The 26570-nt window shown below is 38.6% G+C and overlaps 2 protein-coding genes across 9 annotated transcripts; both read right to left on the minus strand.

Annotated features, from left to right (window-relative positions):
* Positions 1-36: 36 nt before the first annotated feature.
* Unc-104 (kinesin family member unc-104) lies at positions 37-14940 on the minus strand. Of its 7 annotated transcripts, none has more exons than XM_070675131.1 (28): positions 14805-14940; positions 14607-14689; positions 14447-14525; positions 13946-14291; positions 13613-13868; positions 13160-13317; positions 12907-13046; positions 12473-12511; positions 11616-11753; positions 11087-11533; positions 10781-10986; positions 10578-10695; positions 10167-10339; positions 9621-9799; positions 8887-9024; positions 8000-8137; positions 7795-7913; positions 7344-7719; positions 7180-7270; positions 6919-7034; positions 6294-6834; positions 6026-6215; positions 5515-5762; positions 5167-5432; positions 4519-4759; positions 4299-4435; positions 4120-4221; positions 37-3955 (listed from the first exon to the last, which is right to left on the minus strand). In XM_070675131.1, exons 1-28 carry the CDS (start codon positions 14902-14904, stop codon positions 3853-3855), a joined length of 5268 nt encoding a protein of 1755 aa, XP_070531232.1. In that variant the 5' UTR covers positions 14905-14940; the 3' UTR covers positions 37-3852. The 7 variants fall into 7 exon arrangements, with proteins under 7 accessions (XP_070531232.1, XP_070531231.1, XP_070531229.1 ...); XM_070675130.1 differs by having other exon boundaries at positions 4519-4780; XM_070675128.1 differs by having other exon boundaries at positions 4519-4806; positions 5130-5432.
* Positions 14889-26510, minus strand: Sod2 (superoxide dismutase 2). Of its 2 annotated transcripts, XR_011547763.1 has the most exons (5): positions 25395-26510; positions 24691-24983; positions 24172-24590; positions 23435-23720; positions 14889-15002 (listed from the first exon to the last, which is right to left on the minus strand). XR_011547763.1 is itself a non-coding variant. In XM_070675177.1 (3 exons), the coding sequence occupies exons 1-3, from the start codon at positions 25430-25432 to the stop codon at positions 24262-24264; spliced, it is 660 nt and encodes a 219-aa protein (XP_070531278.1). In that variant the 5' UTR covers positions 25433-26510; the 3' UTR covers positions 24028-24261. The 2 variants fall into 2 exon arrangements, 1 of the variants encoding a protein (XP_070531278.1); XM_070675177.1 differs by lacking the exons at positions 14889-15002; positions 23435-23720 and having other exon boundaries at positions 24028-24590.
* Positions 26511-26570: the final 60 nt, after the last annotated feature.

Raw genomic sequence — 26570 nt, forward strand, 5'->3', positions numbered from 1 at the left:
CGTTTCGTAATATCTAGTATTGTAAAAGAGGGAATATATTAAGCATGTAAGCTTTTTATTGACCGATTTATTACACGTTACCACTTACAGTGAGCCTAGCGAAATATTCGAGTAACCATAATATAATATTTATAATAAATACTAGTTACAGCATCGATGCACGTTTTCGACAGCAAATGGTCAAATGAAAACGTTTTGTAACGAATGTCCAGTTACCTTATAAACAAACACACAAACTTATATACTTGGTGGTACAGATCGTCATTAGCCTTCCCATAGATCATCGTATGATCGCCTCGAGATGATCTCCAATGTTTCACAGAGGAATGCTTATTAAAGTAACATTAAATTTATTTATATATTTATATAATTTATACTTTGTATTATGTATATATATAAGCGAACGTGATTTCTCTCGCATATTTTCCTCTTTCACGCATTTCCATTCGGGTTATTATTTTTTTTTTCTTTTTTTCTCTACTTTTCTCTTTCTGTCTCTCAGTATTCCATGCGCACTCTCATTCGCACCATGTCCGTTCTCTTTTATATTTCGTTTACTAGTAATAACAATGATTATTGATCTCTCCAACGACTTGAATGCGATGTTAATTCCTTTCATAACAGATTACTCCTGCCCTTCTGGTCCTTCATCATTTCTTCCCTATCGTTTGCACCACCTTGTTCATCGGCATAGTCGGTAGAGAGCCTAAGGTTCAATTTATATATTTATTTATCCATTTACTTCTCGATACGTCATACGGTGGTGTGTCGTTAACAAAATAAAACTATTAGATACTACAACAGTCAGCAAGCGAAAACGGATTGATCAGTGGCGGGGCGTTACACTCTGTGTGAAGCCGCGTTCGAGAATCGTGTGGACGATCGAAGAAAAAAAAAAACGAGAGAAAACAATATAATTAGCCGCAGGATAAAGCACGCGAAGGCGCCTTCGTGACTAGAATCAAGCGAGCTAGGGATTCACAATCGTATCCCGTCAAATTTCGATATCGACGTCCGTCAAGACTTGTCTTTTTCCCGGGAAAAATTTTCACCGGAATCTTATCCCTCGAAAGACGTCAGGGTACACGAAATCGATAGATCACTTCGATTAGAAGGGTAATATTTAATAAAACGTTCGCATTTGCGAAAGGAGCTCGAACGAGGGTCCTTTATCGGAAGGGCCGGTATTTAAACTCTAAAGGATACAATAATATTAATAAATCATATCAGTAACGTCGACATTATTCACATAAAAGGAATATTACGTAGATGCGCTTTTAAGTGACATTCGCGGAATGTGATTTCGAGAAGCGACAGAGCTCGATATATAATTACAAAATGTGTCTTTACGTATACCTTCGATTGGATATGAGTGTCGCAACAGTTTACCAGCAGAATCAATAGAGCCTATTATTTCGTAGCGTTTTAAGTTGAATATATTAATTTATTGGCTTATTAATAGACCCTGTTATATTTTTGCTGAGATCCTGTCGATAAAATTGGATGACAGACGCTTAGGAACAACTGTCCAGGAAACGGAATGTAGTTAGCAGTATGCAATCATACGTTGTTAACAGACTTTGCTGTATACCTGCTGGTACTCTGCCGAGAGAATTAATAATAAATAGTTTACTAAATTCGCTTTTCGTCAGACTTAACTATCTGAGTAATTGAGAACGTAGACGAGATGGGATGGAGCCAAACAAATCGGGTTTCTGCTGTGCGTGAAATGTCTCATTACTACATACCGACCGTTATGAAATGCTATTATATATGTAATATATATCAAGAGAATGAGTCTTTCTTTGACTTCATCCCGAACTTGGATAATTGCAATCGCGTGTGTCGTGAGTTAATATCAAAGACGTTGAGAATTCTCCATGTAAGGTGCACGGTATTAGACACATGTATTTTATAATGCTGCACCTGTTATCCAAAATTTATTACACGTAAAAGAAGTTAGTAAAAGCCTCGAGACAACGAAATCTTCTACCGTCTCACGAGGAAACTATCAATCTTGGATCGTTTAATTTCAAGCAGAATTTTTTAGTTTTTTGAAGGAAGAAAAGACCGAGGAAACTGACGAGATCATTTTACTTTCAAAGAAAGAGCTAAAGAAAGAAATTTTTTATCGAATCTAATTGAATTTTATTTTATATAATTCTAATGTTCATCGTTTTAAGTTCATGCATTATATGAATGAATATTTATTAGGAACTGTGTGATCCAAAGTTCAATATTTCCTCATTAGACGAAGTTGTTAGTTACGTTGATGACGCACATACGTTCGACAATGTTCGGTGAACGTTTTCAAGGAGCGTTGCTTAAATTCTAATAAACATGAAAACACGTGTCAGAATGTGTCTATATCCATAGATTAGCATAATTTTACCTATTTCGCATACTGCGAGATACGAAGCGCGAAAACTTTCGTTCTTAACTTCGTATCAACGTGGATCTTCTTCGATTACAAATGGAAAAAAATTTCTTACGTCTATCTAGACGCGCCGCTTGCTTGCCGACTACATTGCGTATTTATTCGTATTTCGAAGAAGTTTTTGCAGTTTTTATATAAATTTATGTATCATTTCTCCGCTTGTCGGAATTATTAATTTTCATGTACAATTTTCGCAACAACGATAACATATTAAGATCTCGGTATAATCCAGTAGCGGAAAGCGGTCTTTAAATTTGTGCATAGCCCTTTGCTTTTATTTCAAAGATTAAAAAAAAAAAATAAATAATTATACATCTCGTAATACTAGATTAAAATTGTAACAAATTATTATTACTGTTATATAACATTTTATTAAGATTTGATTTTGGTCAAAGTTTGCAATGTAATAAAAATTACTTGAATTAAGAAGATAAAATTTTCATCGAGTAACTCGGCTGATCGATTGCGTGTACGACCCTTCATACGGATAGTCATGATTGATATATCTATTTTGCTAAATCGAATAAAAGATTAATAAACAAAAAATAGTGGCAATGTAATCCTCTACAGAAAATCTTTTCTGTTCTTTCAAACGATCGTCATAACACTAAAATGCTTAGATAAAATATTATCTTAAACGGATCTTAATAATCTGTTGGAATTATTTTACAAAACGTTAAATTATTTCTCCGTTGTAACAATCTTCGCGTCTAAGCGATTAAGCTTGCGTATGAAATTATTAATATTATGTCTTTCATTTATTTCTTTCTTTTTGTATTATTCTTTCTCTCGCTCTCTTTCTCGCTTTCTCTTGCATACTTCTTGTTTTACATATATATCTATAATATGTATTCTTTATCCCAATTTTTAGTGATCGTCTTAGGAATATGTTTATTAGGCATAAATGCACTTTTAATCTTTCTCATCGCGTAAAATATATGGCGTAATTTTATTTTAATATATGCATTACAGAAATAAAAATTTAATCAAATTCGCGCGTCTATGCGCGCACAATTTCGCCTCATCGACGTGAAGAGCACTTCGAATGTGAGTTCGAAATGTACGGAGAGACTAAAACGTAAACGCATTTTATTCCCAGTATAACTGAATAGATTTGTACGCGCATTTGTAACTTCTTCGAAAGACGAGCACTATTTTTTTTCCTTTCTTTTTTCTCTGTTCTGACTACCCTATAACGTGCTAAGGGGACGTTGTGTAAGGTAAAATGTCGATATTATATTCCGCCGATTGTGGTAGTCTCAAGTGACAACTTTGCCGCCGCCCGGTCAATTAAAGACTAGCGGAAATCGAAAGTTACAGAAGTCTTGGGACTCTAAGGCCGAGTGTGACCAACACAGCATTCTTTCCGACGCTTTCGCTATTGCACTCGTTACCCCGGCCATAGTGTCAGCCACTCACTTGGTCTGATTGCTCTGCTGTTCCATTTGCGGCGTCAACCCAATCGGCGCGCCGTTGCTTAAATTCGAGGCAGCTGGACTTTTACGGGCAAGTTTTGACCTACAAAAATTAAGTATTAAATATCTTATTCATTATTTCCATATACTTTGCATATATCAGACAATACGTAAATATATTCCGAGTTTAAAAAAAAAAAAAAAAACGCGAGCACAACGTATTTCGATATTAAACACAGTGAAATATACTTATGCTGTCACATATACCTAATTTGACCAGCTAGGAGAGGATTAATCGCATACAGCCAGTCGTAGACCTCCTTATCACCTAAAGTTTGCAGTAAATATCCTCTGTGTTTGGTGACAACACTGTATAGATAAAGATTTTATTATATACCGTACAATCGTAAATTTACTTGCTTTTTTATTCACAAATAATAATTTACCTGAAGGTATTCGGCACTTTCACCATAGCTAGTTGATCTTCAGAGTATTCAACTTGAGCTGTGGCTAAATTAATTAATGCCCTTTCAACAGGATCTTTCTCTTCTCGGAAAATGAGAACGTACGGTCGGCGAACAGCCTAAAATAAAAGAAAAACTGTGTAGATATTAAAACATTTTTTTATATGTTAAAATTAAATTAATTTAATCGTGGCATACATACCACCCAGCGTTTTTTCCAGCCGTTAGTCTTGTGCTCGAGAACGTTCAAGTAGCCTTTCCGTGCGATAACCGGACTAATACGTATTTCTTCCACTTCCGGCACGTACAGCACCAAATTTTCCTTCGACGGTGAAGATGATCCAAGAGGTGGCGGCGCAACAGTACAAGTCTGATTAGTCGATTCGCTCGCCAGTATACTCTCCTGGAGTTCTTGTAGTCTAGCCCTCTCCGGCGAGCTCAACCTAAGGAGGCACGACTTAGACCTGCTCCACATTATTATACCAGCAGCCTGTAAGTAACACTCGAGCATAACCCTAACCACAAGCCTATCGTGCTGGCGGTTGTTTTGGCACATCGAAACATTCGAGTCTCAAATGCCATACGTTGAAATAAACGGATGCGAAAGCAGAAGACTTCTCGTAAGCTGAATCGATTTAAAAAAGCGCGAATAATTTATGTAGAGTAAATTTCAAGAATATTTGACAACCAACAAACTGAATATTTTTAAACTTTTCAATATTGCATTACACTCTTAAGGAATATAACACGACGAAGAAAAGCATGGACGACCGCTGTTAACATAAGCACTCAGAGGCATGTAGGGAGGGTTACCTGCTCTAAAAAATCGCTAGCTCTCGCATATACTGACTCTTGAGATGAGGACGATATGACCGAAGACATCATAGACGCGGATAAATCGGTTATGGTATCTTCCCCGGGAGAAACGTCAGATAGCAATATTGGTTCCTTGCTCGGGATTCTTCCTTGGATAAGTTTAATATATTTGGTCGTCAATTCGCGTTCCCTCTCGGTCATCTCCCATGGCTCATAAACGTCTTTACTTGTCGAACGTTTCAGTTTCACTGGACTGGCGTGTGGCTCGTTTGTGGCCTTTGCCACCATATTACATACATCCTGTATTAGATTAGGATCGTTACATACTATTGTGCTACAAAATTAATATATAATTATATATATAATTATATTTAATACATACCTTTTCACTCTTTGTAAAATCATGCAAAGGTTTATTGCAGAACGGTACTTTGTCAATACCAAGTTTCTCTCGCAACAACAATGTGTGTCGTACTCTTTCCACTTCCTCCAACCTTGTCAACTTTTCGAGCTCCCACTGATGATCAAATATGAGACTGTCTCCGCGCGGTCTCCATCCATGCAGATTTTCTTCACCCCTGACGTATGTCGAGCTCGTATCCAAGACACGACGTTGACGTCTTTGAACTCCTGTAAATAAATAAGAAGGAAAAGGAATAGGTATCGAGTAAAAAAAGAAATCATATGTATGAGTAAAACAATAGTTTACATGAAATAATAACTAAAGAAATTTATAAATATATAATTATGATGTATCTTTTATTTATCTAAATTAAATACGTAAGTAATATGTCGCAAGAAGAATCATAGTTTGAAAAGTGAGATTTTATGTCTGCGTTTGAATATAATATCGAGTGGAACACGGGACTACACTATGGTTAGACACAACAAACCTGGGCTACCTGCTTCCGAAGAACGACGCAACACCAATTCATAGACGCCGCTGAGTCGATTTGCTTCCTGGTTGCGATAACTGCCGCTAAACAAATGCTTAAGTGAGCGCGGTCCAACTCTTGCATCCCTTCCGTAAATAATCATGCTCAGATCTTTGGTAATAATTGCAGGTCTTCCACAATTCTCCAACTAAATCCGATATAAATGAACGTAAGTATACCTGCGAAATGCTCCCACATATATACATACGTATTATTTAATTCGTACCTCGAGATATGCGGAAATCGTCATGAAAATTTGCTCTCCGTAAGACGTAACTCGATTGAGCAAAGCCGAATTGTGCAAAGAGCTATCCCAGGCCGCCTCGAACCTAAACATGGTTCGATCATCGCCAGGAATTTCGAGATACTCGCCCGGGAACAGACCCAGCGAAAGCACAGAAGAGTCGTTATCCTCCTCCTCGGGTTCCGGGGTGTTTCGAATGCGACCAACCACGAGTTCGCGCACGTCCTTCCATCTCAATTCAGAAGCCGGCTCGTGTACAATGGTGATTCGTATACGCCGTTGTATACCTTGGTGAAGTAAGAATAATCCGCGACATGGCAGATCGTCGCTATGGTCCACCACCGACGGTACGTACTCGCCGTTCGGTGCTAACTCGCAGATTTCAAACCATACCAACACGTCATATTTAGCGTGCACATGCGACGTGCTAGGAGATGGTAGAACGCTTCCAAATTTCGGTGAACGAACTGGCTGGCTGATTGGTATAGACGGTGGAAGCATTCTCTTTGGTGGCTGTCGTACGCTGTTAGATAAGTACAAATGTATTTATTTACAACAATTTCTTTAATATCTAATGAAACTAATAGAATATACAATTAATACTTACTATTCTAATTTTGCGTCCTTGTGCAATGGATGTTGCTGATAATGACCAAACACTTCAAAGACAATAGGTTGAGTTTTTAAATATTCCAAAAAGGACTTGGTAACCGTCACTGTAATCTGTGTTAATTAAAGTATAATTAATTAGCAATATTTATTTAATTTTTATTTTTAATATTTTAATTTAAATTTTATTTTTAATATAATAATTTAATTTTTGATAAAACTTATAGATTGCCACGGAACAGAATCGCTTTCAACTTACGTTCTGTACGTGATAAAATCCAGGCGGATTACCCTTGCCGGTGTTCTTTACCGGCTCCGTTGAGAAAGCTTCATCGTGTCGATGTAGAAAGCTACAAAAATATGTATTACATTGTAAATCTCAAATTAAAACGAGTTAAAGCAAACAGACACGCTTGCACTTACTTGAACTGACAGAAAATGTCGGCGTATTCTGTGGAGATACCCATAGCTTGTAGAACTGTTACCCTGAAAGTAAATTCTGCACCGGGTTGCAAGTGATCCGGCAGCTCTTCCTCCTTCATGTCACTTGAAACCGAGCTATCGCCTCTACCACTGTCAGCATCTCCTATGTCGTCCTCGTCCTTCATATCTTTCTGATTGAGATCATTGTGTCCTTCGACCACGCGTTCCTCATGCAGCATGATCTGCCGATTTTTCTCGAGAGTTTGAGCCAAAAGCGAACTGCGTTTGTTATGCTTGTGTCCGCCAAACAAGTCGTCCTCAAAAGAAATTCGTGCTGATTGTCTAACGCCACTTGAGTATTCGCTGTTTTCCTCTTCTAGAAGAAGGGTTCGTTATGTACATCTTATATACATATATGCAGAATGTAGGCACATGGTTACAGATTACGCACCAACTACAGCCTGCACGGCGACTCGCAAATAGCCTTTGACGTCGCCCTTTTCGTTTACGATGGCTACTTTGTGGATCAGCGGTACCGGATACATGAGGTTGCTCAAGTACACAAAGGCTCTAAAAAGATTTATTAAACTAAATTAGTACAGCACTCGAGAGCAAAATAAGATAAATCGTGGTATAGTATCATGCTTATTATTTACCTCCCGACCATGCGAAACCACGGAAATCGATCGTAGAAAGGATCACCTCCAGTAATAGATTCGATGTTAAAGTCCGGAGACGTAGGTGATAGCTCGGCCTCGTTATGATACATTTCACGCATCAATTCCAGCCTTTGCCTAAAAAGCAGATAAAATTAATCGTTTACTACTATTTAAAAGTAGTAAGAAATAATGCAAATGCGTTCATAAATCGTGTTGAATTATTAAAAGTGTATTTAATTCATTCAAAACTTCTTAAAATTTTTTAGACATTAGTTACAAAATATAAAACTTTGAGTTTCTCCTTTAATATTTCTTTTTTTTTTTTTTTTTTTTTTTTTCTTGTTCGTTATCGCTTTCTTGATTGAATCGTATTGGTCAGAACTGTACGTGCATAACAAAGTTGGAAAGCGAGTCAGCGAGATAGTGAGGACACGAGTTCAGCAGAAGATAATTAGAAGATGTATCGGTGTTGAGACAGACGTGCATAGAATGCAACGCTTATCTTTACATTCAGACAGCATAAAGATGTTCACAGCAGCAGAAGCAGTGCTGCGTAAACGATAACGTAAATTTTTGGCGAGGGGAAGGGCTCGTTCGATCCGGTTCACATTCTGGTTTGCGCTACGAGTCAAAAGAGATCATGCAGATTTACTGGTAAGTTTTGTGAGCTCACAATGCAAAGCTCAGTTTCTGTATCCGCGCCAAACGAGACGATAGGTATTGCTGTTAATGGAAGAGGAAGCCTCTCAAGACAAAAAGAGCTAAAAACGACACGATAAAAATGACTCTTGCGACAGCGACAGGGGGATCTTTCGAGGCCGAGAGCGTTCAAAAAGCATATTACATGGCGATAAGAGAAGAATCTCGCGCGTTCGAGCACCAACCTCGAAGGCAAAAGATTTGCGAGCGAGAACTTCGGATTAGAGTAGACTGTAAGGCATTGGAAAATATCCTCTTTGGCCTCCGGAGTGCTAGGGCTCGAGTCCTCGTTGTACACATGTCGCATCAACTCCAAGCGTTGTCTACAAGTCAATCATGTTTCATTACTTCGCGTAAATGGGCTGTGCAATCTCTTCAGCCGATCTCCGTTCAAATGCGGATTAAATCTCACTAGTAAGCTGAACGCTTTCGTTTAATAAGCGAAAAGATCCGCCAATTCAAAACTCGTATCTCGTATGTTCTAATCTTGCAATGTATAGTGCAGAGGAATTTTTCATTGTCTCACAATCATGTGAATATTGTTATAAAAATGTTTAATTTTTGCATTTTTTATTTTTGGGCCAATAAATTTTGAGGCATTTATTGCACGTCAAAAATACATTCGTAAGATAATAATAAAACAGAAAATAAAAATGCCAGACACTGCATGAAAAAAGAAAGTCTTATTTCAATTATATACAGTGATAAAGAATTCAAGTACAAAGAACAACTATTAAACATGCTAAACATTATGTATAATTCAGTTACAAAAATACTCTGCAGAGTATTGTCTCGATAAATTGACAATTTATTGTGATTGAATTATTTTTTAGAAGCAGAGTAGTTTTATCTATACCAGCACAAATGTTTTATCAATTGAATCAAGCGTTACGAGATGTAATAAAGAAATAAAACAAACCTTAGCTTATCCAATGTCCAGTAATGTGTGGCACCATTTTTCGTATCTTGAACTTCAACGGCTACAATCGTGCGTGGAAACGGTCTTTCATCTTCTTCTTCTTCGTCCATAACAGGCAAGAGATCCGGAGGTAGAGGCGAATAAAGTGTATCCGTGAGTAAGGTAAATTGAAATTGGACCTAGAAAAGAAAATTAATATGATAAAGTTATGCATAATAAAAGTCTTTGTCCTTTGGAAATATTTCATAAGAATTTATATAAAAATATTCCTTATGGAATACTTTTTTTTTAATGTTTTTTTAAAGAATTTTAATTGATAGATTAGCCAGATACTATCTACAAACTTTTTTTGAGCGTTATTAATTCCATATTATTACATTCGATAAAATATATACTCGTGAATTGTGAAAGATAAACACAATTCACGTTGTTGAAAAATTTTTAGAGTTTATATTCAAAAGTATTACGGGAACATGGTGCAAAGATAAACGCAAATGAAAGAAAAAACCGTGCCAGAAATTTTCCATTGTTTATCCGCGACTGTACCTTCTTTTTCAGTTCAACGGATATAGCATTAGCCTCTTTAAGGAATATCGCGTTGCCCCAAAGATCGTCCCGTAAACTCGTGAATTGATGATATTTCCACTTGCGAAAGGCCCAAGCGGCCAGTTGAAACTCTCTCTCCGTCCAGTTGCTCTCTGCGTCAAACAATGGGTTGACTGAAATGCAAGCCATTACAAGACAAAACAGTCAGAGAAGCCAAGCGTTTGATGAAGTAATGCTGATTATTTTAGTATGTTAAGTGTATTTCGAATGTGCTATGTCCTATCAATAAGGCTTTTATAGCATGCAGTAAACTTTTCATGATGAAAGAGAGGTAAAACGCCCAGTCGATTAGGCATAGCTATATCAAAATACGTTAGAACTCGAAAGCGACTTTTTTTTTTCCATACTCACCGAAAATATCCTCCTCGATATTGTTGAAGTCTTCCGGCGTGTAACTGCTGTACATGGACATTGTCATACTTTGTTCCTCCACCTGTCTTTGCAGCGCGTCTATCCGTGCCTCGTAACTCTATTCACGGAACGATCGATCATCATAATTAAACAATGAATTAAAAAGAGGTATTGTGTACGCGAGATATGTGCATTATACATACCTTTCGCTGCTCTTCAAATAACTGATCCGCTTCTTCCTTTTCTTTACGGAACTGTTCCTCTAGTACAAGTAATCTTTTCTCCATTTCAACTTTTAGATCGATACCCTGTTTTTCCAATAACTCTACTTGTGCAAAATTCCAGTCCGCTAATGGTTCGTTATTTCCAGGAGTTTCTGCAGGAGATCCATTTGCTATCCGTTCACGTACTGCATGATTTAAACATAAAAATATAATATTTTAGTAAGATATTTTCATATCTTAGTAAATCTGCAATTTATTAATAAATAAATTCAAATACTTGCATACCTTGGTCTGGATGATTAAATCGGAAAACATGACTTTTTCCTAAAATAACACGAGAGCCGGTCGTTAGGACAAGAGGTTCAGTTACCTCGCGACCATTAACGTAAATCAAGGCTCCGTTTTTCGGTATGAGAGTTATAATCCCTTCGTGGTTCTCAAAAACACAGTGCTCCTTAAGTATGTGGGGACCACACAACTGGATATCCTGAGGCACTTGTGCTTCGGCGCTACCAATGCGCGTGAATCCATCCTTGATGTAATAGATCAAACACTCTGACATGAGAGGATCCTCGTTTAGATTTACTAAGTGCGGTGTCTTTTTAGGAGAGAAGACACCGACTGTGACACCGTCCTCTTTTACGGCAACACCCATCTCAGCGAATACTGCTTCGCGTTGCAGGCGGATCGATTCGGTTCGTTTTAATTTCTCTTCCCATGTTTCGTTTAATTCTAAAAAAATAAAATAAAATAAAAATAGTAACAAATAGTAAAGGTTTACACAGAAATAATTATAATTTACAATATTATGTACCTGCAATTAATTTTTCGGACGCTTGCAGTTGTTCGACCGCTTCCTCGGCAATAGTGGATGTAGCATGAGAAGAAATTCTCGATCGACTTTCTTTACTGTCCTCTTCGTTTCGCTTGTTCGTTCTGATAATTTCATCCCCTGCAAAAAGAGGTTTGTCATGAATCGAAAAAACAGTTATAATATGTAAAATGGCAAGCCTGCATGTCAGAGTCAATGTCGTAAATCGTATAAACATCGAAAGCTGTAATTAAAGCGGTGGCGTAGATGAATACAAGTATTTCACAAGTTATAGAGTTTGTATTATTGCTATATACTCATTCTAAAAATTGTAGGAACATAACTAACAGACTGATATTTTCGTTTACAGAACACCAGTATAATCTAATGAATACAAGCATGTTTCATATCTATCACAGGCGTTTTTAATTATAAATTTGATTGAAATGGCATCTCGTGGTCATATTTTCTCTTTTTCATAAAAGTAGCATTTTATTTTTGAGATACATTGGCTTTTATGAAAAGTAATATAGCTAATCATTTATTTAAGTTAATTTGAATTTCGGGAATTGTCGAGAGTTGCTTGTATTGAACATGAAAGAGAAAGGGAGCGCAATAGGCATTAACAGGACAAATACATTCAATAAACAATAAAACAAAAACTCGCGAAGCAAACGCACCAAAATTAAGGGGATCGACATGTACAGCACCCACAAGTATTGTGACTAATGTTATGCGCTTAGCGATGAAATAAGCGCATAAATAAAATAAAAACAAATTATCTACGAAAAAGGCGCAAGAGATGCCTGTCTTGGCTGTACTTTTTACTTGCAATGAATTGTTAGCGTTTTTTTACTTACTAGGTTCTTTCTTTTCGTATGTAACTTTGCCATCTGGCCCTACGTCGAGCGCAAAGGAAACAAAGAGAAAAATACTAAGTAAATGGATTGCCTGTCGCGCGCTGTGCAATTGCAATTAGTTATAGCAGCCAAGAGTTCACGTTTAAGACACGTGCGTTGTGATTATTTCGGAATAATTTATATTATAATCTACGTATTTATTACTATTACACTAATCCGCAATAAAAAAATATTAATTGAATTAAGTAACTCTAATTCGAAGGTTTATACTTGATTACTTTTTAAATTTGCCGTCATATTCAGTTGGGCTTTAGTTCGAAGATTTATATTTATTATATTCTGTCCGTATGGGTTTTTTTAAGATGAAAAGTCCTTTATATAATTTTATGTAAAAATTTCTAAGTTTTTTTTTTTGATAAACGTTCGTAATTTACCTTCTTGCACGTCGATGCCCTCTTGCTTCAGTAGTTCCCGCAGTTTCTGTATTTCCTCTTTGAGTTCTCTGATAAGTCTGGCATTTGCGTCCTCATTGACCACGGCTTTGCAAACGATTTGTTTCGCTCTGTCCGCGTATCTACAGATAAAACGTAACTCTTTAAAATTTGAATAATTAAAAATACTTATTAATGAAGTGGTTAATAATTTTAGATATCGAGGTTAATAATTTTATATAGCCATAAAATTCACCGTAAAGTTGAAAGTGTCTCATCGTAATTAATATCGGCAGGACTAACTGCTGCGATCATAGCAGTTTTTGAATTTCCACCCAAATTTTCCCGCAACAACCATGTTAAGACGGAGTCTCTGTATGGTATAAAATCAGCTTTCTTCTTTTTTTTCGTTGCCTACAAAGAAAAAACAAATATTTCTAAAGATAATCGCATATTATGCAATTAAACAACAAAATGAAATAGTTGTATTATTGTAACGCATAACATTCATCGTAATTAATTGTTTTTTAAATTATAATTTTGTTAATATTCATATAAACCTACCGCCTAATAATCCAAAGCAGCAAATAAGAACAACACCAAATGTAGTATAAAATAAATTAAATTAAATATTTATATTGCGTATATATTTATATTGCGTTAATATTTATATTGCACATTGCGTATTCGAATAAAGTATGGTACTTACAATTTCGGCTAAAGCACTAATAACTTTGCCGAGAGTCGTTAAACTCTTATTGATGTTGGCTCCTTCTTTCAATCGTGTTCCTTTCGCACCTGTCGAATCAGCTCTCTCAGATCCGGCGAGATCGACCAGTGATATTTTGCTAACTTTTTCCGTCATTAAACCAGTAATGCTATCCTGTTGTTGCTGAGTAAAGAATATCGTGAAAACTGCGTGGGATCTGCTAGATGTTTCGTTCATATTCGTCGCTGCGACAGTCCTAGAATGTATTTACAATAACGTATTGTACATGTTAAAAAATGTCTTGATAAAAACATGCTCGTTGCTTGAACTAACCTGGCCTTGTTACCCTCGTCTATGAGATCGTGAATGTCTTCGTAAGATAATACGGCTAATTTAGAAAGATCTTCGACATAAGGTCCGTAGAGAGGATGTTCTCTCACTCGAAGGTTTCCTCTATTTTTTGGATTTAACAAATCGCGCACTCTCTCGCAATAGATTTCCATATAACTCACTTCTACCGAATACTTGAGTCGTTCGTTCGACGTATAGCTGATTTTCCTGAACAAGTCTTTGCATATCTGTGGTATTATTCCTTCCTGTCCTTCTTCTTGCTTGCCCATCATGGTGTAAGATTTACCGGCACCCGTTTGCCCGTATGCAAAGATGCAAACGTTATATCCTGTAATACACACACATACACGCACAAATTAGATCAGAATTACGTGTAATAAATTAATCAAAATTTCAAATAGTAATAATATAATTTTAAATGGTATTTTAAACGAAAGAAATCATAAAAAAAAAAAACTATTATCCATTTTAATTAATATTTACCTTCGAAAGCATGTTCCAACATTTCTTCACCGATATCCTTGTAAACCATAAGCTGAGTCGAGTAATTTTCATCATTTGGCTATAAAAATGGAGAAATTATTTTTTACATTAATTAAATATAATAATCATGATAATAATATAAATGAACAAATACACTTACATCCATAGAAAAGTAAGAATAATCATAATTGAAGCTCTTGACCGCTTCTTTGCTTCCTGGTGTAGCTTTCGGATTTACTATGGCTGTAACAGTAAAAGTATGGAATTAAACGCATTATAATAAATAATAATTTTCGTGAAAATAATAATAGCATGTTGCTCCGCGTTTTTAAAGCTGCGTATTCGAAGCGGTACTTACAAGTAGTACTCCCCGTCATTTCTATGATACATTGTGCCTGACGACTGATCTCGCGATAATTGAAGGGCCGAACCCTCACCGCCACCTTAACCGACGACATTTTCCCTGTATTTTCTTTTTTTGCTTCCTTCCTTTTTAATTTAACGTCGGATCAAGCCGGCGGTGCTGGCGATAATTCTCTCTCTCTCGTTCGTCTCTCTGCAAAGAAACAACATCTCGTTAATTATATAAGTATTGTATATTATATAAAAGTTAATTAATTACGTTTAACGTCACCTGTTGTGTCTGTAAGTATACGGTAGGAAAAAAAAAAAAAATATTCTAAGGAAACTGTTCTTTACATCCAAGAATATATCTCAGTTATTAATATACTATTCCGATAACATTTTTTTTCACAAAGATAAAGAGAAAAAAAAAGAACAAAAATGTAACGCGTGTATTTGCGTGTAGAATATTTTCTTTAAAGGAATCTTTGTCCGGATATACTAATTAAATATTACAATTAAACCGAACGAGAGTAACGAATAAATAGCCGCGGGGGTGACGGGGTGAGAGCGAGCGCGAGTTTATGTGCCGCGCTAGGTATATTCTCCCACTACTCCCACTCTCGCTTTGTCTTTCTTCAGCGATCGCGCGAGCACACGTACTCGTTACGCACTATACAGCAGCCACGTGTGTCCGTGCCAAAAGTAATTCGCACTTCCGTTTAACGAAAACTCTTCCGGGACGATAACCACTTGATATTTCTTTATGTTACAGATCGACGCAGTTGCATTCGGTGTCGTCAACGAGAGTCGTCACCGCCGATATTAAGAATTATACGAACCGCAGCCGGTTTGTCGGTCGTTCCGGGAGTTCCGCTAAGTATTCGGGCGTAGTTTTTCGATATTGATAATTTTCGCGATTGTAAAATCACGATCGGGGTGTTTGCGAGTGACTTGTGCGCGCAAGGATCCCATCTGAGAGGAGGAAAGGGCCTCGGATAGGCATCATGCATCGGCGGAGCAATTTTTAAGTAAGTATAAATTAAAAAAAAAATCCTTAATTTTTTATTAATCTCATTAATTAACGAACATGTCTACATTAATATTTTCTTTTTTATGTTACAGTCACCGGCAGAATTTTACAACTCCGCTGAAGCTTATGCAGATTGGTAAGTCGCATGATTTTTTGTTACGTAATTTTTAATTGGGGTCTTTTAAAAAATTGCGCGCCCGTAGCGCGCATATGGTTTCCTTTAGTCGTAATTAAAATGGAAACCATTCGCGCAGTTCCATGAAATAATTAGCCGGTTGAATGCGATAACGACGATGATATATATATATTTACGTAGATGTAAGTGCAGGCCATTGATCCGTCCAGAAATACGTGGATTATCCGATACGGGAGAATAATTAATTAATACCGTGACCGATCTGTATTTATGAAACCGGGAAAATCATATTCTTGCGAGAAACAAAATATTCATCTTGATTAACTACCGAGTGCTCGGACAGTATAAATAAACTTATTGATAAAAAGATATTTGTATATTATTAAAAAAAAAAAAAAAAAAAGTGTTTTTTATCTGCAAGTTAATCCTCGCCAAGAACTTGAAAGAAATAAATCTGAAGGAACTGAAATGAGCAATGTTTGCTAATTTATTATTATTATCGTCTGAAATCGCGATGTGTCTTACGTAAAAATTCGTATAAATACGTAATCGTGACTGGTTGACGAATGAGATAAATGCATGGTACTTGCGCGATTCAAGAAGACACCACCTAATTAAATTAACCTTTGTTTCGTCAACAAACAGAGAAGATAATTATATACATTTGTTTTATTAATAAGTATTCATTATTATCTAAAAGGTCACACATTTCTAATTTAGGCTTAATCCGGTCCCGTCAGAGAGATTATTCATGAATAACGGATAACAAGATTACAGAATTAGTAGAAAAGGAAAAAAAATTAGAAGGAAAGGAAGGAAGGAAGAAATAGGATAAGAATGAAGATTTAGGAAATAGCAGGGAATAAAAGGAGATAAGAATTGGAAGGAACAACCGGAATAAGGGATCGCTCTCCCAAACAGATATTTCGATTAGCTGCTGCTGCTGCAGGAAATAAAAATATATCACGTAGAACGAAAGAAAGTCCTCAGTCAACGCGCAGGTAGTTAACGTGTTGAGAATAAAAAATCTAAAGAAGCTTCAGGGCTCGTTTGGCAGCGTCTGCCATTTATCGAGAGTGTTGACGAGGGCGAAACCCACGAAGACCTAGAAAACCGCGGCCCTTGAGAACCTCGGGGGAGTCGAAGGGACAATCAACGTATCGTAAGGTTTTCGGAAGAAGTGTCCCTTCCGCGATAAGATCGTTCTCGCAATCGACATCGTGCAAAACATTATCGCGGCAGCGGTGTGATCGATACGACGGCGTATCCGAGTAGTAGTTTGCCGGAGGAAGGTCCGGAAGGGGCATGAGGCGGGGTACGGTGGGCACAGGGTATATGTGGATTTTTGCGATCGATCGTTTCCACGTTCGGAGGATAGGACATCGCACGGACTTTACCTTTTTTTTTTTTTTTTTTTTTTGGCGGTGAACAAAAGAGGAGCGAAGCTGCCACCAAGAAATGACCGATGGTGTCGGTCGCGACGAGATCCTTTCCCTTTCGCGCGTAGACGAGGGGAAGTAACGAAATGTACAGATTTGCGACACGTCTCTTACGTACGACGGCGTATTCCACCACCCTACGTCATTATGTCGGGCATCCGGTGGATGATCCGCGACCCGCGACGTAGGCGGACATTATAACGCGTGCACATTCGCGACGCACACATACGATTACGAGTCACTCTGCACTGGCCTGCTGTCTATCGTCCGTCGAGCAGACGTTCGGTTTCACCACCCCCGAGTCGGAGTCGTGCTGACGACGTTACACCGGGCGCCTGCGTGCTGCCTCGCCGTCGTCCTCGTCGGGCACGCAAAGTCTAGGGTAGGGATGCTTAAGTTTAGTAGGGTACCGCTACTTTCCTACCCCTTCTATATCGAACCGACGTAGGTGGTATCGATACTTCCTTCAAAGAAGCACCTTCTTCGTGACGATCGAGGGGCTTTGAATTTTCTGTCGCAATCAATCAGCAGGAATAATTAAGACTGCTACGGCGCGCGCGATGGTTCTTTTCTCGCTAACGTTGACTTTTATTCCAATTGGAAAATTAATTACGACACCAAATTGAATTTCTATATCATTTCTACGTTTTAAATTCGAATAAATTTAATTCTATGCACCGTGCGTTTATCTTGTTTGGGGATAAGAGACCGTAAGACGTTTTATCGAATTTACGAGATTCCCTGCTGATATTTCTATCCTCCATGAAACGGTTTTTGTCACCCCGAGTTTAATATTCGCGAATGGGTAAAAATATCCTCGTTGTACCCTATTAAATTAAAGCATCCCCAGTCGCACTCCGTGACTCAGGTTACCGTGCTACATTTTAACCACCACCGAGGGAAGAAATGGATGTCGTGGTTCGCGCGTGAGCGCTTCGTAGGCGGCTTCTGTAAGGGGCCGTAATGTTTGTTCTGCCACGCGCACGGCTCGAGGCTCATGATTTCCTCGCTGAACGGACATGAAACACTAGGATCGCGTGGGCGAGCACAAATATCTTTTACAAAGCAAATCGACCCGGTCAAAAGCGAAAATCCGAAAGAGAAACTAATTATTAAACCGTGGGCGGCAAAGTTTAAGTTTGCTAGGCCTAAAACGTAGCTCGTCACTTGACGTTTTACTAGAGTAACGTCGTTACTTCTTTCCTTGTAGCAAATTCGTACTTTACTCCGTATAAAAGTAGCGAGAAGTGGACTTGATGTTCCACAGGTGTATGTTTACCCAGTTAACGTCAGTGAATGGCAGATATCTCAGAGAGATTATCGCGTAAGCCACCTGTACATAATAACGAAGAGCCATTTGAGCCTCCAGTTTATTTTATAGTTAAAACGACACGCTACACGAGGAAATTTTGATAACAAAGTTGGAAACTAGCGCAAACAAGTTTAATGAATTTTTCGATACAAAAGAAGCGTTCATTAGGTCGCAGCTACGCTGTTAACTCTACAGGAAAGAAAAAGAAAAGGAATTGTAATCGATTTATTTATCGTGCATAGAATCGTATGATAATCTATCACCTTGAAGATTAAGCATCGAGACTTATCTCTCGTCGTGAATCTAGGTAATTAAAGATTGAAGGAGATTAAGCACGAAATATTTAGTGAAAATCGTTTTCGAGCGATTATTTTTCAGAGCGTTTCGTATTAAAAAAAAAAAAAAAAAAAAAATCTCTTAAAAAGATCTTAAAATGAACACAAATTGAATATTACATCTGTAATAAAATCTTTAAACGATTCGCATTGGCACATTATTTGTTGAAAATAAAAAGGGCCAACAGGCGATTCTCATAGTTATCCTCATCCTCTCTCTCTCTCTTCGATGAAGCTGCGTAGAAGAATATTCTCGTCGGGTACATTTTATAATTACAGTCGCCCTAAGGGGATCAATTACATCGTCCCCCATAATTAAAATTGCCTCAAGCTCCTCTCATACCGGATTAAAGTCTCAGATCATAATCCTTCATTTGCAACAGTGTTCTTTATGATACTCGGGAGGATAACGTGACCAGAACAAATTTCCGAAGATCGATCGTCAGGAAAGAGTAGACGTTGCATACATATAACGGGAAGCCTATTCGAGAATTTCGTACGTATTCGAATGCGGGAAACGGCGAAAAGTTGAAGAATCGCCATTGTGCGAGTAGAGTATGTGGGGTCGTCTGAAGTTACATGAAACTTGAAGGTCCTTCGATATTCCCTCGTCCGTGAATTTCAACCACGTCCTCGCGTAAGTCATCTCGCGGCATTATCGCGAGGGATCTCATTTCGCGAAATGAAGGAATTCTTCGGAGGTCGTCCTTCCTCCCCGCGTTGCGCGTTCGGAAGTTGACGGCAAGTAATTTGCCGATGTGCGCAATTTGGCCATCGGGGGTGATAAGGGGCGCGCGTTAGACCGATTAATTGGCTAAACTCGCACGTTCGAGCTAGGGAATGCTGTCGCGCGTCATCCCCGCGTTCTTTCAACGCGCTTCGGCTTGTCGGGTCTCCGCGGGAGATTTCTTCCTGCGGAAGGAGTCTTTCGCACGGCCGTCGGAGTGGTATCGGAGAATGGCGGTTGAATTGGAATCAACGTGGTTCGCGTCCGCGTATGCATTTACCTTCGCACGTGCACCCTCACGCGCGTGCACCAAGTGCACGTATTGTACATTCGTGTATGTGTACACGAGGGTGATCGCGGCGCGCATGTTAAGAGAAAAGACGGGGTTGCGCGCGTCGATCGACAACATAGACGGTGGCGGTCCAGGGCCATGTCTGGCCGCTTTCTCGGTTTATGGACCAATCGCAGCGCGTCCGCGGGGGTAGGAGAAAAATCAATAGCCCGCGGAGGCAGACCGGGTGACGTCAGCCTGCAACCCGACGATCGACCGACGCAGGCGGCGCCGGCCAATTTTCACGGAGCAATCAATAAGTAAAGATATCCACGACAACGTCGCCGCGCGGCGCACAGACGGTGCACGCGTCTACGCGACTCGCGCACGTTAAACGGAAAAGGCCCCAATGCCCATTTCCTTCGACGTCGGCGTCGATTAAGCGTACAAAAATCATCCCCTTTTCGCGCGCGGCGACAGCGTCGTCACCCCCTTCCCTCGAGAGCGGATAACTTTACATGTAACACGTCCGCGCGCGAAGACGACGACGACGCCGACGCCGACGCCGACGCCGACGCTCGACGTCGCTGCGTCGTCGGAATACGCCTCGACATTTTCAGGAATAAAATTTCGGATTATACAACATTCAACGAGTCAACTCCCCGTTAGCACGTTCGCTCCGCGAAACGAGGATATTGAATGAAAATAGCGATATTATACGCGCGTGTCCCAATGAGTCAGCTGCATCCCCTTTTTCCCTCTATTCCTCTCGCCTGAGGTTCCTTGAATAATTTGAATTTTTCATCGAGGAAGAATTTTTATTGACCACCGTACTTCTTGGTATCCGAATTCGTCGAAAATTCGTACGAGGAGTAGAAGTCACGTTGTCCAGATAAAGTATTCGCTAAACCTATTTCGTAATTATATAGAATTTATTAATTTGTAAAACACAATAATGCGAGTCGTAGGGACGTTTTCAACTTTCACGAAAGTTGGTTGATAAAAAGAATGAAAGTTTCACTCACGGAAGCGTGCTATTTGATGAATAAATCGACGAACGCGCCCATTCTTGTAATGCGAGCTCAGAAATTATGCCAATCGAAGTATCGGTCAACAAATTAACTGTCACGGTATTCAAAACGTTCATCACTACTGACCTACCCTAGTCCTTGCGCATTTTCTCTCTCTCTCTCTCTCTCCGTTTATGTCGTTACCTATGGCCTGTCGTAACCTTCGAACCCTTCATCCCCTTCGCGCCCCACCCACCCTGTGCTCTACGAGTGAAATCGTTACATGCCATTTCGCTTCAGTCAATCCGGGGTGGTGCTCTCTCTCTATGACGATCTGTGACGGGCGGGTCGAGGTACGATGAGAATGACGTGATAAATTGATCGCGAATGCATGTCATCGGGACCCTCAAATACATTTGAAATACAGATTCTCTTTGAGATTAAAATTTTTTTTATTTGAAATTTAAATTTTCTGTCTCCGACTGAGTTCGCGCAGTTTTTAAAATCATAGACCTGATAGAAATAAATATATCTTACAATTTTAACGGATGAAGGAGCAAGATAAGATCACTAACGAAGGTGTAGATAAAGCAACTTTTAAATATGTTCCGAAAAAACCTTAGTTTTTTTTTTTTTTTAGTTATCTACGTCTGGAAAAATAATTAAAATTTAACTGACTACGCGACTAATTAATTGCTTTCTAAAATTTTGCAGCTAGCTCCTGGGATTAAATTCCTCGATTAATCTTAAACAAGTTCCGTTCGCGGAAGATATTCATTAGATCAGGGCTATTCAGAACCCATCGAGAATTTAATAGAAATTACGTTAATGGAGGTTATCGCCTTCAAACTTTTTATTCCTAGATCATCCCATGTGCGGTTACAAGAAATAAAAACTTAATATTATCTGCAGACCATAAGTCGTTCGCGCTTATAAAACAGTAAATGCGCGCGTTCTTAAAATCTCAACGTAAAAAGAAAAAAAAGTTATTTATCGAGATGAACGATAAAAACACGCGTTAATTAAAAGCAGATCCGAGAGTGACTGACGAAAAATTCTACATGACATTAAACAGAGCGTCGCTCTTTTTTTTTTTTTTTTTTTCATTTCTCTAAATGTCAGACTATTTCATTTTCCTCTTGCATTGTCGGATAAAAATAATATCCTCCCTCGACCTTTAATTTTTCCCTTTCATATTCCATCTGTCGTCGATCACTTGACCCGCAAAATATTCGACGATCTGAATAATTAAGAAATGAGATGTAAGAAGCATAAACAAACGTTTGAGCAACGCGTTGCAATATCTCGTTGTGCGTACATCTCAACCTTCAGCATTTCAACCCCCTTGACGTAACGCGAGTGGCTTGGAATGCTCGAGACAAAGCGTGATAACCTCCGGTCGATCGACCACTTCCTGGCACCTTCTACATTCGTTCCGTTAATGCGGATTTAATTTAATTTCGGTTTGACTTTCTATCCTTTTTCGATCATAGAGATTAATTAATTCGCCGTCGCGGAGTTTGATTTTCCTTCTTCTTCTTGCCGAGCGTCGAGAGTCCTCAACTCGCGCGAGACTATACCCGATTGACGATCTCGAGAAAAGCGAGCCGCGTGATTCAGTCGTTTCGAAATTGAAAACGAAATCGCTTTACCTGCGACGAACGCCCGGGTTTCGCGTCGGCCCCGGATTGACTGACAAAGGCGACTCGAAAGGCGCTCGAGACGTCTATCGCTGTCGATGTAACGACGGGCTCGGCCGTTTAAATAAATGATCATCCATCGCAACGCGATGCCATGCTAACGAGACCGTTCGCGCGAAGCTTGCAAAGATGCGCTATATCTCGCTCGCACGCACGCACGCACGCACGCACGCACGCACGCACGCACGCACGCACGCACGCACACATATGACACACGTCATGTCTTCGCGCGCGAGTCAAGTCCTGTCGCGAGAGAGAGAAAGAGAGGGAGGGAGGGAGGGAGAGAGAGAGAAAGAGTCGGAGGCAAATGTCGCGAGAAATTACGCGCAGATGATACGCACGGGATAAAGTAAAAAATCGGTGCCGAGGCGGCGACTCACCAGATGCGTAGGCAGTGACGTGAAAACAGCTGAGGTCCTACGGCCATACTGGCACTGAGCTGCGACGACACGCTCCGCGGAAGCAACGAGAAAGCGCCGAGTGTGGCACGCCGTGCGTCGCGACGCCACTCGGTTGCCCGACTTTTCCGGCGCGACGCCCGCGATCGATTATGTGTTCCGCGCGCGCGAGCCTCAGCCCGTGAACGCCCGCCCTCTCGCCACCTTGTTTCGTCAGCCCTTCGCGCGCATCGCGATGAACATCGCCACGAGGTACGGTAGTGAACGACGCCCGCTCGTGCCTACCTTCAATTTGTTGCGGCGACTTGCACACTCTTGATTTGCCCTCGCTCTTCGCGACGAGAGGATAAAGATCACGATCTCGCTCTCGCGCGTATGCGCAGATAACGCACATCTCGTTGTCTGGAAAGTCAGATGAATCACGAGCTGTCACAAGGAGATTTCCGAACATAACCTTGTTATTTTCCGGGTAACGAGGTGATTTATCGTGACTCCTCGATGCTCCGTCTCCTCCGCGTTCTTCAAATTGCATCGATGGTTGCAAGCTAATACTACACTTGCATTTAGGAATCTGAAACGTGCAATTACATTAGAATTTATGTTGTAAATTTTCTTGCTTTACTTGTATTCTGTTCATTTTGTTATATTATTTTAAACATATTGCTTAAATAATGTATATAATTATCGCATGTACCTACAATGTCCTATTAATCTTGTTATTAATCAATCTTACATACATATGCAATAACTAATTTGCTAATATAAAAATTTTAACGTAATTTAAAAAGAAAAAATGTTAAATTATTTTATACTCTACTTTTTGTTATAAACTTTTATATTTATCATTAACAAAATAAAAGTTTATTCTATACCGAGGATAAGGTTCTGGATACATATATTTTTATACTTCTATCCCTTTTACATTTGTTTTACTCGCTTGATTGTAATCACTTCAAATACAGCATAGAAAAAGAAAGCATACATGAAATCACAGGTGAATTAAGTGTGTTAAAAGTTGATACCTATTGGTCCTAGTAGAAGCATCACTTCATATCCTAAGGGACATCTCAACATCTGTAAAACACTCGAGTCCTAAACGACTTTCTTAATCCTTAGCACCCAGTGGCATTTTTGAAGCGTGCATTTACATCTTGCCAATTAACAATGTCGAAAATAGCCTGTACATAACTGGGCCGTACGTTCTTGTATTGCAAATAATAGGCATGTTCCCATACGTCGATGCCGAAGAGAGGAACGAGACCAGTCGTAGCGTGCAGTGGATCTTGATTCGCACAGGTCGCTATTCTCAGTGACTTAGTTTTCGGATCGTAACCAAGCCAGCCCCAACCAGAGCCTTGAATCGCGACAGTTGTTTCAGATAAGCGTTTTTTCATTTCCTCAATGCTTCCAAAATCTTTACTGATTTGGTTTGCAAGAGCAGCTGTGTAAAGAAGAAAAAAAGAAATTAATCATTTTTCGGTATTAAATTATGACTATTATGTAATAAACGGTATGCAAATTTTGTTAACGCAAAATACTACCATCTGGGTTGCCACTATTGGGTGAAAGATTGCACCAAAAAATGGAATGGTTGAGATGACCACCGCCGTTGAATTTAATAGCCGGGCTTAGCGCAATTTGCGTATTGACGTCGCCTTTTGCAACTGCCTCCTGTAATTTTTCCTCGGCTGCGTTCAGATTATTAACATACGTCGCGTGATGCTTGGAATGATGGAGTTCCATAATCTCGGCAGATATGATAGGCTCCAAAGCCCTATAGTCGTACGGCAAATCCGGAAGCGAATGCTTTAATCTTCTTGTGAAGACATCCTTGCTGCAAAAGTTATCCACATGTAACATTAGATAATATTACGTACATTAAAAAGTAAAAACAGTATATTAAATAATAAATATAAATAAAAAATTAAAAAATAATTTAAACAATTTTTAATCGAATAGTCTTGTATTTAAAAGTTTTTTTTTTTTTTTTTTTTTTCTGACAATTTGCCGATCAGCTGTGAACGTGTGGCACGAAAGATACAAAAGGTAAGACACACAAGATTTTATACAAATTAATATCGGCTTATCAAACGACTCGAGCAAAAGATTAAGCTATAATAGTAGCTATAATTACGGCTATAAATATATCTGAAAATATCAATGCAGGTATGTAGGAGTCGCGTGCTAGGTTAGAAATTACATAATATAAAAACAGCGGGGCAGATCAGAACAAATTGCTGCTTACATCGTGTTGGAGATGAGAGCGCGTCTCGCTGCGAACATGATTAAAGACGAAAGAGAACTGTCTCGGGCGGTTGTGATTCTATCTTTTCTAAGAGCCTGTAAGCTTCCTCCTCGCGGTTGCCTGTAGCTTCACGATCGCGACTGATCTCGTCACGGATTTTACACTAGCGATACGCACGCGAGACTACTTGAACTTCTTGCAGAGTTCGCGTCGATACCGACGTAATATAAAAATCGTTAGTGGAATAAAAGAAAATTAATTAACGTTTCCTTAATCTGAATAAGAAATCCTTTAATAATCATGTCTTGATGTAGAATTCACAATTCATGTTAGCGTATGTTTTAGTGGTGCTTACACACTACCACACAAACATTCTATATCTTGTAAGCAAAAGACGAGGGTGTAAAAACGTCATTAAATCTAAATATAAGTAAGTTATTTTTAATCGTTCTTAGATTATTTGAATGAAAGAAAAACATGCTTTGATTGCAAAATGTGCGTAAAAAAAAAAGAAAAAGTTATCCTTTGTCGCTTCTAACTTCGGAGTTGTTATAGTGTCGATATCTAGAAGAGTAATTTTTATAAGAATGGCACTGTACAAAAAATTTAGGATAAAATATATCACGCGTATCTTATAATATTTTCAAGATGCAACTTTTGATTGATCTTCATAACGTAGATTATAAAGAAAATTAAAAACGCAAATCTTTCTAGAAATATAAGAGTTTTGCATATACAGATAATATAAAATGTATTAAACGTTATACAAGTTTAGAGGTGATTAAAAAGAATTGAAATCTCAGTTAACTTATTTCTTATCGCTTTCTAATTCTTAACAAATGAGTGAGATCAATCTGTAGTCGCCGCAAATGCATATCTATTAACAACAATGCAGATTAATTTCGATTTAATTTACTTTTCATCTTTTTTTTTAATTTTTAAAACTATAAAAAGATAGAAAGTAAATTAAAATTAATCTCCATTGATTGAATCACTACTCCACTGGTGAAAACAGATGTAAAATTAATGCCATATATTTTTTTACGTCACTTTTTATATATGTATGTATCGTTACTTTCCAATTTGATAAAACCAAAACGAAAACGCACGTTTTACGCGGGATCAATACAATACACAAGATACATATAAATGTATATGTATTTACATGTCGTACGA

The sequence above is a fragment of the Cardiocondyla obscurior genome, linkage group LG03 (genome assembly GCF_019399895.1).
Source record: "Cardiocondyla obscurior isolate alpha-2009 linkage group LG03, Cobs3.1, whole genome shotgun sequence".
Taxonomy (NCBI): domain Eukaryota; kingdom Metazoa; phylum Arthropoda; class Insecta; order Hymenoptera; family Formicidae; genus Cardiocondyla; species Cardiocondyla obscurior.

Bases quoted from the DNA above. Each gene is read 5' to 3' on its own strand.
- Sod2 (XM_070675177.1), bottom strand. From the start codon at position 25,432: ATGTTCGCAGCGAGACGCGCTCTCATCTCCAACACGAT. The intron at 24,984-25,394 runs GTAAGCAGCAAT...TAACTTTTGCAG, and splicing joins GCTCTCATCTCCAACACGAT to CAAGGATGTCTTCACAAGAA. The intron at 24,591-24,690 runs GTAGTATTTTGC...TTCTTTACACAG, and splicing joins CAATAGTGGCAACCCAGATG to CTGCTCTTGCAAACCAAATC.
- Unc-104 (XM_070675128.1), bottom strand. From the start codon at position 14,904: ATGTCGTCGGTTAAGGTGGCGGTGAGGGTTCGGCCCTTCAATTATCGC. The intron at 13,047-13,159 runs GTGAATTTTATG...TTTTATCTGTAG, and splicing joins GAGACACTTTCAACTTTACG to ATACGCGGACAGAGCGAAAC. The intron at 10,987-11,086 runs GTATGCAAGTAT...TAAATCATGCAG, and splicing joins ATTTAATCATCCAGACCAAG to TACGTGAACGGATAGCAAAT.